The sequence below is a fragment of the Rhinatrema bivittatum genome, chromosome 2 (genome assembly GCF_901001135.1).
Source record: "Rhinatrema bivittatum chromosome 2, aRhiBiv1.1, whole genome shotgun sequence".
Classification (NCBI taxonomy): domain Eukaryota; kingdom Metazoa; phylum Chordata; class Amphibia; order Gymnophiona; family Rhinatrematidae; genus Rhinatrema; species Rhinatrema bivittatum.
In genome coordinates, this window is record NC_042616.1 from 239,228,573 (window position 1) to 239,241,729 (window position 13,157).

General features: G+C 42.7%; 1 protein-coding gene across 2 annotated transcripts in view; it reads left to right on the top strand.

Annotated features, from left to right (window-relative positions):
* The window catches only part of LOC115084432 (tetratricopeptide repeat protein 30A), a 156,824-nt gene that overhangs the window by 101,967 nt on the left and 41,700 nt on the right, over positions 1 to 13,157 (top strand). The window contains exons 14-15 of one of the 2 annotated variants that reach the window (XM_029589320.1): positions 4,080 to 4,290; positions 5,105 to 5,152. In XM_029589320.1, the coding sequence (XP_029445180.1) occupies positions 4,080 to 4,290; positions 5,105 to 5,152 (259 nt within the window). The remainder of the gene's footprint in view (positions 1 to 4,079; positions 4,291 to 5,104; positions 5,153 to 13,157) is intronic. The other variant, XM_029589321.1, reaches the window with a different exon arrangement.

The following is a 13,157-nucleotide window of genomic DNA, read 5'->3' on the forward strand; positions in this document are numbered from 1 at the left end:
TACTCATGTTTACTTTAAAGCCAGAAATATTACCAAACCCATCCAACTCCTGTACTAATACAGGCAGAGACAAGTGTGGATTAATAATAGAAAACAAGATATCATCCACAAATAAATCTTAAATTGGGCATGGCCTGCAGTAATGCCTTTGATATCACTTTTGTGAAGAATCACCGCCGCCAAAGGCCCAATGAACAAGGCAAATAATAGGGGTGATAACAGTCAACCTTGTCTTGTACCCCTGCCGAGCTCAAAAGTATCAGAATAAGAACCATTAACTTTTAGACAGGCTTGAGGGGCAATATACATGGCTTTCAACCAAGTCCAGAAGTTATGCCCCAAACCCCCACCCTCTGTAGAACTTTAAACATAAATGCCCAATGAACCTGGTCAAAGGCCTTCTCCGCATCAACGGCTAATAGAACTGCTGGAATCTTTTCCACTCTTGCATGCCACATCAAGTTTACAATTTTACAAATATTATCACCAGCTTGTCTGCCTGGTATAAAACCAGATTGATCCACATGTACCAAATCTGGCAACACTGCATTCAATCCGCCAGCTAAAATTTTCGCCAAATTTCTTTAAATCTAAATTTAATAATGAAATAGGCCGAAAAGAGCCACAAAGGGAATTATCCTTGCCCACCTTAGGTAACATTGTGAACCCCGCCAAGCCCATAGAAAGAGGCAATGCTGGATTAGTCAACAGCTCATTATATAGATGCTGAAGATGAGGAATCAACGCCCCAAAATTTCTTGTACAAAAAAATCCTGTAAAACCATCCAAGCCGGGAGCCTTAATAAGTTTAAGGGTAGATATAGCAGCATATATTTCCTCCTGTGAAATCTCCCCATCCAGTTTTTGTGAGTGCTTTTCAGAAAGAACAGGTAAAGAAATTCCCTCCAAATACTCATCAATATCAGCATCCAGTATAGATCTATCACCAGTATATGGTTCCTTATAAAACTGGGCAAATCTATCCCTTATACTAACATTATCAGAGACAAGAACTCCCTGTCCATCTTTAATTTTCAGGATTTGGCTTTCAGAAATCTGCCGTTCTAACTGAAAGGCAAGCATTTTACCAGGTGTGTTGCCTTCCACAAAATATGCCTGTCTAGAACTATCAAGTCGGAATTGAGTGTCCCCATACAAAAGAGCATGTAACATTCCTTTTTCTACCTAGTTCCCTAAGAGTTTTATGACCCCCAAATATTTATGTCTCTGTTCTAACTGTTGAATAGACAGCTATAACTCTGACTTCTCTTTCTATGTTTGCTTCTTCATAGCCATCACTCTAGAAATCCATTTACTACGGAGGACAGCTTTAAAACAATCCCATAAGATATTAATTGATACCTCCCCTGTATCATTAAATCAAAAATATTCTTTAATAGCCTCCTTTATAGCCTTGCAGAAAGGGTATAAAGGAGGCTTGTCAGAAAGTAAGGAGTCATTTAACCTCCAGTATTTTCTTCTTTGCTCTTCCTGCTGCAGAAGAAAAGTTCCAAAAATAGGAGCATGGCCCGACCATGTAATCTGGCCTATACCCACAGAACAACATCCCTGAACCCAAAATTTGCTCTCTATGCGAGAGTAAGAACCATGTACTCTAGAATAAAAAGTAGAATCTTTTGCTATAGGGTGCAACACTCGCCAAATATCTTGCAGGCCCCAGGAGTCTTGAAAAACTTTCAAGCGAGATCTATGCAATTTCCATCCTATCTTAGAGGAAGGATGATTATCCATATTAGTATTAAAAGAGAGGTTAAATCTCCCCCCCCCCCCCTACCAAAACAGGGCCTTGCAACAGATCACTTAAGTTGTATTCAAGGAGCACAAAAAATTCCCCTTGGTTTACATTAGGGGCATTCGCATTAATTAAAGTCACTAAGACAGTGTCTAGTCAAACCAGAAGAGCTAGATATCGCCCCTCACTATCTTTCCTACACTCTAGAACTTCAGCCCGCAAGTCCTTGGAGAACATAATACCCACACCTCTCTTTTTCCAATTCACGGTATTAGATGCCAAAAATATCTGTAGAAAGTTTCCATTCTGGAGTAGACGTTCTCTCTGGACAAAATGAGTTTCTTGTATGAAAAAAAAATAGAGGCATGCCTAGCTTTAGCCTCTTCATATAAAAGTTGTTTCTTCCGAGGTAAAATAAGACATTTCATATTTAAAGATACAAGCGTTACATCAACCATTAAGAAACAGGAAAAAACATAGAAGCCAATAAGCCTAACCTACTACATTGGTTGTACTACACCAAAAGCACTCTAACCTCACCCCATTCCCCACTCCCCACTCCCCGATCCCCGAAAACCCTTTTTCCTTAAACAAGGAATCGTGTGAGGATAAATAACTCACTCTAACCAAGAGGAATGATGCCTCCTGAAAGGTATAATATAAGAAAACCATTATTAGTGATTGTGCATACAAAGGTAGCAAAATGCACCACATAAGAAAAAAAAAAAGAAAGTAAAAACAACCAAGTGCATATTGCTTAAGTAATAGCTCCACAGTCAAAAATTTCAAAAGCGAAATCTCCAATTAAGAAAGACAAATGGAGGCAAGTAAAGATCTTGTAAGCGCACATAGCGCATCTCAGGTTTCAGAATCCTGCGCAGAGAGATCACCATTGGAATTTCTCCTCAGCCGCTTGCCACCTTTGCCAATTCGTTGATAGCAAGTCGCTTCCCTCCTCAGACCGGTCCAATCATCAGACGTAGCCTCCTTAATTTCAGTGCCTTTCTGCTGCAAAAGACTCCACTGACGCAGGCATACGAGCAACAAGGGAATGGCCACTAATAGTGAAAGATAACCCAAAGGGGTAAAGCCACTTATATCTGATGTTTTTAGCCCTCAAGAAGTCAGTGTTATTTTTCATAGCCTTGCACCTTTGTAGAGTAATGGTAGAGTACCTGTAGCTTCATCCCTTTCCAAGAAATAGTTCCCATACTCCTTGCTTTTTGCATAATTTTCTTTCACAGGGAAATCATGTAGACAGGCTATAATATCTCAGGGTTTGTTATTGCCTGCTCTCCCCAGTGATCAGTGGGCCCGATAAATCTTCACCTCCAAATCTGTAGAGCCAGTGGAATCAAAGCTCAAAATTGCTTTGCAAATAGCTTGAATGAGCACAGTATATTCTGTATTGCCCTCCTCCTCAGGAACCCCTTGAATTCTAAGGTTGTTCCTGCAGGATCTATTTTCCAAGTCTTCTAATTTAGAAGAAAGCTCTTCAGCTGCTTGTTTCATCTGTTGAAAATCTTTAGAATGCTGCGTCATGACTGCAGCTTGCTCATCTGATATTTGCTCCAGTTCGTGCACTCTTTGTCCCAGGTCCTCGACATCTCGCCGCAAGTCTCCAACCACCTCGTAGATTTCTTGCTTGACTGCTGCAATATCCGTTTTCAAATCTTTAAACCAGGCAAGAAATTCTCTCATCAGGCCTATCAGGCCTCCAGCACTCACGACCGTCACATCCGACATGCCCCGCTCCAGCGCACTCCCATCTGCTCCATCGGAGTCGGTCTCCTTCGCAAGCACCGTGTTCCCAGGCTAAGCGAATTCAGCCAGATCTACTGTACGCTGCCGAGTCGTCATTATCCCACCAGCAGTTATACAGTAAAAAGGACCCGCAAGGAGTGCCCCGAGCGCTAATAAAACCACTTTTATGAAAAAGCCACGCGGAGCTCTGTCTTCAGGCAGCCATTTGCAACGGCTGACGTCACTTCCTCATGGTTTTGCATTTTCAAAACTACATGGGTTATTTTTCAGGGAAAAGTATCCACAGAAAAAGCAAGTGCAAAACTCTGTGGGTGCTTTTTCCCTAGGCAATTTTCAAAGGGAAAGTGTGCTTGTACTTTCCCTTCGAGAACTGTTGCAGATTTAGCAGGGGAAAAATGTACTCGCAGACTTTGCAACAATGGAGGCACTTTTGAGAATGACCGCTCTAGAACTGTCCGGGAAAACTGCTGAAAACTGTTCTCGATTTCCAGCTATTGATTGATTTTGTGTCTTTGCTAGGCGTGTTATCTCTAACCTATATTGTCTTTGTCAACTTTTTCAGATATATCCCAGTATTGATGGCACAAGCCAAAATCTATTGGAACTTGGAGAATTACCAGATGGTGGAAAAAATCTTCCGCAAGTCTGTGGAGTTTTGCAATGAGCATGACGTGTGGAAACTGAATGTTGCCCATGTTCTTTTCATGCAGGAGAACAAATATAAAGAGGCAATTGGCTTTTATGAACCAATTGTTAAAAAGAACTTTGATAATGTAAGTACATATTCTGCCATATTATGCTCTTAAAAATGTTTGACTATAAATGTAGTCTGTGCTTTAAATTACAGGGGGGTGCAATATATTGAAATCTTTTATTACATATCCAATGCAAAAAAAAATGCATCTTTCACAGATATTTTAATATGGAATCCTACACATAGGGCCGGATTTTAAAACATACGCATGTGGCCTACATGTGCGCACGCTACCCGGCGCACGCACATGTACACCATAAAATCCAGGGTCGGTACACAATTGTGCACCTTGCACGCGCCAAGCCCTGTCCGAGTCCCGGTGCCTTCCCCCAGTGCCTTCCCCCGTTCCCTCCCAGGCTGCTTCAATTTCAGAGCAGCCTCTGAGGGAACTTCCTTACCCCCCACCCCACCTTCCCTTCCCTTCCCCTCCCCTATCTCCCCTGCCCTTTCCCCCCTACCTATGTTGCTTTCTTTTTTTTGTTTTAAAACTTACTTCGGCCCTGGGGCTGAAGTAAGTTGCGCATGCCAGCCAAGCAGCCGTACAAAGGCCTCTGGCCACGCCCCCACCCCGGACCACCCCTTTTGTAAAGCCCCGGGACTTACACGCATCCCGGGGCTTTACGCACGTCGCTAGGCCTTTTAAAAACTTCCATGGGCATACCTTCTAAAATTGTATTCATTTAAGTCTTAAACTTGGGTTCAAAAGAGTGAATGCAATTTCTGCTTGCTGAGGCTTAACATTTTCTAGAGGTTTTCAAACTTGGAAAAACAAATATTTTGTTACCATTGATTTTTTGTATATATATGATGACCCTTTCGTCTGTGCACCATAGCTGGGACAGTGTAACATTGAAGAATGTCCTTGCAAGAAAAAAACTTCGGTAATTTGAAAATCCCCCAAGTTTGTTCTTTTTCATTCTTTGCCATTGTTTTCCAACTGCATGAGATTCTTGTGCCTGTAATGCAGGATCCTACATTGTGTTATGCTGACAGCACCAGCAGTACTATTCAGTCACTACTTAATCTTCTGCAGACTGACTGAAAATTTTGATGCGACAGTTAAGGACTCAATTCATCCAAATTGCTTGTGACTGTTTGGTGGGGGGGTGGGGGGGGCGTGTAAAAGCAGATATCCAGGTTATAGTTGGCAAAATAAATCAAAATATTTGTCATAGCCTGAAAAAAATATTCAGACATGTAGCTTCATCAATGCCCGCAGATAAGCCCACAAACTCCTAGACACCGAATTGCATAATACACTTTTCATTTACCTTCAAGATCCCTCAGCCCTAAATATATTTCTGCTTGCTCCAGGCTGGCATAAAACCTGGCTAGAGCGATGCTGCAGCTGCCCAGCTCCCCTTGCTTTATATGGGAATAGTTTTGGCACTTACAGTACAGTAAAGAAAAGCAAGATGGTGTACACTTTGGCTGCGGAGGCCTTTATTACAGCTATTTTAAGGGCATGAAGGAATTGGGTTAAGAACAACCAATATGCAACCCAGGGACGGTAACTTTTATGCAGGTAGATGGGCAAGTCAGCACGCACCCAGGGACGCAGCCATTTTATAATTTGCATGTGTACAAGTGCACGTTATAAAATAGCCTAGCCATGTGCACATGTGCTCCTAATTTTAAGTTAGCGCAAGCATGGGCGCACAAACCTTGCTCCTAGCATGCCCACACCATTGCCATTTTCACCCATTCCTCTGCCAGTTCACCCAGTTAAGAGCTAGGTCCTCCAACTCCCCCCTCCCCAGTTTAATAGCCTTCACTCCCTCCAGTTACTTCAGACCATTAACACCACCACCCCCATTATGGCTGGGTTTTTTTTTTAAACTTACACCTTCTCCATAGCAAAGTAAACTTAAGGCCAGATTTAAAAACCCCGGCACGCGTAAATCCCAGGGTTTACACATGTGGCCGGGCCTTTCGTACACTGGGCCAATTTTCAAACCGGCCTGGCCATGCACATAAACCCCAGGACGCGTGTCAGTACTGGGGCCTCAAAAGGGGGTGGTCCGGGGGGTGGAGCAAGCACCGGGAAAGTGTACAGAAAAGCAGAAAAAACTGCTTTTCTGTACACACTCCGACTTAATATCATAGCGATATTAAGACGGAGGCCTCAAAAATTTTAAAAAAAAATTTTTAATCTTAAAAAAAAAAAAAAAAAAATCTGCCCACGGGTTGGAAAACGGACGCTCAATTTTGCCAGCGTCCGTTTTCCGAACCCGTGGCTGTCAGCGGGTTCGACAACCGACGCCGGTAAAATTAAGCGTCAGCTGTCAAACCCGCTGACAGCCGCCGCTTTTGCCAATAAGGAGGCGCTAGGGATGCACTAGTGTCCCTAGCACCTCCTTTTTACCACAGACCCTCATTTGCATAGAGAATTGCGCTCCCGGGAGAGTGGGCGCTCGCGTCGGAGCGCCTGCTCTCCTGCGCATTTTACTGAATCGGCCCAATAATGCTCAAATAACGTATAGAATTTCATGGCAAGTTAAAAGCAGGTGTTTTATGCTCTCTTCCCTCCCCTACTGGAGCTGTGAATACTGCCTCTGTTGCTTCCTCACCCCAGCTAGGCCCAGGTGAAGGAGTCAAGTTTGGCAGTCAAACCCAGATCGCCTGAATGGCAGTGTACCCTGTCAGCCGTAAAGCCAGCCCCTTCTCGTATTCTTTAAGATTGTTTAAACTTTGCCATGCCACTTTTTCCATGGGGATTTGTGGTGCAACTATTTAAAAATTGCTTTAGTCTACCTTGATCCCTAAATTAGTCTATATTTGTAACACTCACACCATCCTCTTATCCAATTTTCAGTCTTTTTTTTTTTTCTTGCAGTTACAACTTTGTGCACTCTTAGTTCTCACTCAGTCTTCAATACCTCACGCAACTACACTTGAACTCTGCACACTTTCTAAAATTTCTATTGCACAATCTTTGTGATGCTGTCAATGCGGCATATATAACAATTATAATCACAATTTGTTATAAAAGCATATAATATACAAGCATCGTTTCATAACACATAACAAACATAAAATCCAAAGACAAACATTACATAATAATTCTCTGTAATACACTTTTTAAAAGAAAACCAGCTTCCAATTGAAAATAATCAGATTTGGAAAAGTCTCCTGGAATAATAGTTTTCATATCCTTCCAGAATTTCTTTAAATCTGACTTCTTTTTTAAATATCCAGGAAGGCTATTCCAAAGAACTGGACCAAGACAATGCCCTTTTTTGGATACTTGACAGTCGGCATGTTTTTAGAAGTGATACGATTAAAAGATCTTGTGCTAAAGAGCATAATACTCTCCCTGGAGTGTACGGGGCCAGTAAGTCTTGTAAATATTTTGGACCAGCCTTTTGCCGGGCTTTATAAACCATCATGATGCATGCTCACATGTTATAAAATCGGTGCATCCATGTGTGCGCACCGGGAAGCACGTGCACGTTAGAAAATCTACCCCTTAGTCTAGAAGTTCCACACAGAACTAGTGGAGCATATATGTGGATTTAAACAAATAAATCCTGTTAGAATCTCTTGGACCCCCACACATGTATGCAATCACAGCAAAACCGAAATACTTCACATTAACAACAAAACCATCTCAACTCTCAAAGACAACAACTCAACACCTTCCACAGACGGTAGAATAACCTCCTCAGCCAGAAACCTCGGAGTACTCATTGACAACGAACTCAACATGAAGAAACATATCAACTCAATAATAAAAGATGGATTCTTCAAACTGCAGATACTCAAAAAAATCAAACCACTTCTCTGCACCCAAGCACTGCTATTCTCCTCGACTATTGCAATGCCCTACTCCTGGGCCTCCCATCCAATTCTCTCAGGCCACTACAACTGCTCCAAAATGCAGCGGCAAGATCACTCTCAAACACCAAAAAATCTGAACACATCTCACCAATCCTCAAAAACCTGCATTGGCTCCCCATCCCACACAGGATTCAATACAATGTTCTAACACTCATCCACAAAGCACTTTACACTGAAAAATTTGACTGGCTGAGCCCTGCCCTTCACTTTCAATCCACCCAGAGAACACTCCGATCCACCAATACTGGACTCGTTCCAACTCCCTCACCAAAACTCACCCACCTAACTTCAACAAGAGACCGACCCCTAACAGTGGCAGGTCCAACACTCTGGAACAGCCTACCACCTCAAGTCAGGCTCAACCCAACAACCCAATCATTCAAAAAGAACCTTAAAACATGGCTCTTCAAAAAAGCATATCCAACAACCACTCAACACACTAAGATGAACCCTCCTCCGCCACCAGCACACACTCCCCCCCTTCCCACAACACCCCCCACAGAACCGCATAATCATATATTGTGATCAACCCCAATGACTCAAACTCTCTTATTACACTTGATACAAAGTTTTAGTTTTCTTATTACACTTGATACAAAGTTTTAACGTTGGGTAATTGCCAGGTTCTTGTGGCCTGGTTTGGCCTCTGTTGGAAATAGGATGCTTGACTTGATGGACCCTTGGTCTGACCCAGCATGGCAATTTCTTATGTTCTTATGTTCTCTACCTCCATTATGATTTACAATGACTCTCCACAGGCCAATTGCTACGCATGTTACAATGTTTCAATGTAAAGTGTTATAACGTTATAAAGTTCAATGTAGAAAGGTTACAAAGTTATAAAGTTCAATGGAAAATGTCACAAAGTTTCAATGTAAAATAACAAATCTACATTAATAGACTCCTCTGTTACACTGTAAACCGGTGTGATATATCCAATGAACATTGGTATAGAAAAACAAATAAATAAAATAAATGTACTGAACCAGACACAAAGTACAAAGATATTAGGAACACACACACACATGCACTTTCTGTCTTTGGAAACTAGTAGGCTAAAACCACCAAAAAGTGAAACACAAAAATAAATACTACCCTACAGCAGCTGTTTTGACATCGACCATGCTTTCATCAGTAAATAGAGATGAGCTTTGTTTTTCTGGCTCGGGCGCTTCATGGGAAAACTCATTTTTCCCTGGATCATTTTTCACCAAAAATGAAGCTGGAACCCGAACCCAAAACCGGAAAAATGAATTTTAAAAAAAAACCTGAATCGGAAAAAACCCCACCTCAACCCTTCACATTTACTTTTTACAAACCCCCCCCCCCCCCCACCATCCCGATCCCTCCCCAAGACTTACTAAAAGCCCTGGTGGTCCAGCGGCGGTCCTGGAGCGATCTCCTGCACTCGGGCCATCGGCTGCCGGTATTCAAAATGGCGCCGATAGCCTTTGCCCATACTATGTCACAGGGGCTACTGGTACCATTGGTCGGCCCCTGTCACATGGTAGGAGCACAAGATGGCGCCGGCCATCCATTGCTCCTACCACCCCCATCCATTGCTCCTAGCACAAGATGGCGCTGGCCATCCATTGCTCCTACCATGTGACAGGGGCTGACCAATGGCACCTGTAGCCCCTGTGACATCATAAGGGCAAAGGGCCATCAGCACCATTTTGATTCGTAGCAGGCCCGACGGCACGGAGGGAGAGATCGCTCGCGGGACCCCGCTGAACCACCAGGCTTTTAGTAAGTCTTGGGGAGGGATCGGGATGGTGGGGGGGGTTGTAAGAAAGTAAAATTGAAGGGTTGGGGTGTTTTGTTTTTTTATAAAATAAATGTGCCCCTCCCCCCCCCCCACACTAACCCAAAAAACGAATTTTCCCCAAAGTTCGGGAAAAATCCATTTCATGGTTCAGGTCCCCCGAACCACTACGAATTAGGCAATTTAGTTGAAATTGCCTAATTCATGATAAATGAATTCACATCTCTATCAGTAAACAAATCTCTTTATTCAGAAACTTTTAGCCACCAATTGAGTTCGCCGTCCTCAAACAGGAGCACCGGACATCTTGAGAGCCTCCACTGGGTTTCTAGGTTATTGCCTTCCTTCCTACATGTCCACATTGAAATGCCTGAAAAGCAAAATATAAATGAAATAAATAAATAAATACAAATAAATGTGATCTGAGCCTTGGAATAATTGCCAAGTTTAACATCTAGTAAGGTCAGTCTATGTGTTATTGTTGTGCCCGTCGGTTGCAGACGGCTGCGACCTCTCATGCTCACCTCATTTTTCCCTGTACCGTCAATCATTGGAAGAATGGCGGCCTCCGCCAACCAACACCAACCTCCCCGGGACGGTGTGGCTCTGCCGACCGCCATCTTACTTCCGGAATCACCTAGGCGCTTGCACAGGGCCTCCTTTAGTATACATCATGGCGGGAACCTCTGGGGCATCCCCTCCCGATGATGTCAATCCGCTGGTGTTCTTAAGCTGACCAGCCCATTGCTAAGACGAGTTAGTAAGGAGTTATCTCGTTGTTAAATCCACTCCACTTTGGGATCTTCTGTTCCAGTATCTCCTTGTGGCATTCGGATGCTCTGGGTACTCACTCCACGGGGGCCTTTCTGTGTTTTGGCTATCCGCTCTTCAGAGGGCCTTCCTGCCTTAGACTTCACCTGACACATTCCTCGGGTTTCTCTCCTGGAACTTCCTTGTGTGAATACCATGTTCAGTTTCCTCGATACCAACATTTATGAAGTCTCCATGGTGTACCCCATGCCTCGGGCCACTACCGTTCTTCAGCATTATCGCTTCTACCTATCCTGAGCTACAAGGTATTGCTGCAGCTATTCAAGATCCTCTGCTTGGTTCCTGTATCTCAAGATCCATCTGCCTCGTCACCTACAGTACAGTCATCCTCGGCATACCCGCATTGTGGGCCACTACTGGATCTGCACTCTGAGGTATCTCCACCAGCCTGCAGGAACCTCCTGGTGTATCCCACGCTGCAGGCCACTACCGGACCTTCTCATCCACAGTACCACCCTGGGTATATCTCATTGCTCAAGAACTTTGTTTATTGCATTTCCCACTCTCGGGTTATGCTTTATCTTTTTCTCTCTAATAAAGTCACTCTCACAGCTGTGTCCTACATCACTGAGACCACGCCCACTGACAGTGAGGCTCACGGGGCTCCTCCCTGTGGGCGGAGACATCTCTTATCTCGGCCTGGGGTTCACAATTTCCTACTAAATCATAAGTTATATTCTCTTTTTTTTTTCTTTTTCCCTCATTGAATATTCTGGAGTCGGGTTATCTGAATATGTTTACATGAGGCAGGGCAGTGACTGAAGTGTGGACACATGTTTGATTTCTATCCCTGACTTCATGGGGACGTTGCAGAGGTAGCATTGTATATTTTGCCTCCTGTGTCCAATTCCGAAAGCTGGTGGTGTCAGGAGTGCAGCTTCATGGATTTGGAAAGGGATAATGAGGGTCATGCATGTTGTCATTTATGCATATTATAATGAAGCTACTAATATAGTACATGATTCAGAACAGGGGCTGGCTCAAAAAGACACACAAAGGGGATTTCTGCAACTTTCCAAAGAGGTGCAGAGTATCTGAGCTGTGCTATTTTATCAGAGGACATGGTTATTTATATTCGCTTACATTAGCAAATAACTTTCTGCTGAAAGTCCAAAATTTGGGTGAATTGAGCCCTCTGAGTTTAATTTTCAGAGATTGATTAGTTTTGTTTGCATGGTACCAATGTAGATTCCTGTAAATGTGATGTTTAACATATACATTTAAACCATTATTTTTGTGCCCAGAAGTGTACACAGATGCTTGATTATGTGTTTTTTCACCTGGAGGGGGAGGGCTCATTTTCTTTAGATTTGCCTACAAGGTAAATAAATCTTCCAATTTGCCTGGTTAAAAACATTGCATACATAGATTTCCATCTTAACTAGTTCCAGTTTTCATCAGTCATATGTAATTGTGTTTCAGTATGTTCAGGGCTCCTCTTTTGATCATGTTAGCAGAGCCTAAGAATCTAGCCAGCAATATTTAAAAAAAAATAGAAACCAAAAATAACTTTTGGATGAAAAAAATCAGTCTTTTGAAAAAAGCACTCATTGAAGCTTGAAATGATACATTTAGGGCGGATTTTGTAACATCACACATAAGTTACACCAGTTTTCAAAGTGGACTTGCGTATATAAGTCCACTTTGAAAATTATCCAGACAAAACTCTGCGCACATAATTACATCTGCTAGTTGGTGCGTGTAGTTTTGTCAAGAGAATTAATGTGTATACTTTTTAAAATCAAAATAATATATGCTTAAGCCTAGTCCCAACCAGACTCAACTTCCTGGAAACACCTCTCTCCTATGTGTGTAAAAGTATGGACGTATCAGTGAGACAATTTTCTAAAGGGCCATTTCTGTGGATCAAACACTACTTTATCCACAGAAGTCCCTTTAAAAATCAAACTCCTGTTGCCCAACAGCAGCATTCTACATCGCCATATATAGTGGCTTGATTATCAAAAGTCTAAGCCCCCTTGAAAAATGTTCATGCTTTAATTTTGTCTGTGCACCATGCATTTAGAGGAATTTTTTCTATTCAACACACAATATGCCATGCCTCTCAGAGCCAAAAATGTTTTATTGGGAGAGAGAGCATATATGTATCCAAAAAACCAAACTGAAATCCAGCAATTGGCTAAGTTTCCAACCTCCTGAGTCAATACTTGGTGGAAGCACCTTTGGCATCAATTACAGCTGTGAGTCTGTTGGGTAAGGTCTCCATCAACTTTACACAACTAGATTTGTCATTATTAGACCGTTCTTCCCTACAAAACTTCATGTTCTGGCAGGATCCTTGGGGAGCATTGATGGACAGCAATCCTTAAATCATGCCATATATTTTTGATTGGATTGAGTTTGGATCTCTGACTGGTCCACTACTACAATTATCTTTTTTTTTTCCTTAGCTACTCCAATGTAGCTTCAGCTGTGTGCTTCGAGTTTCT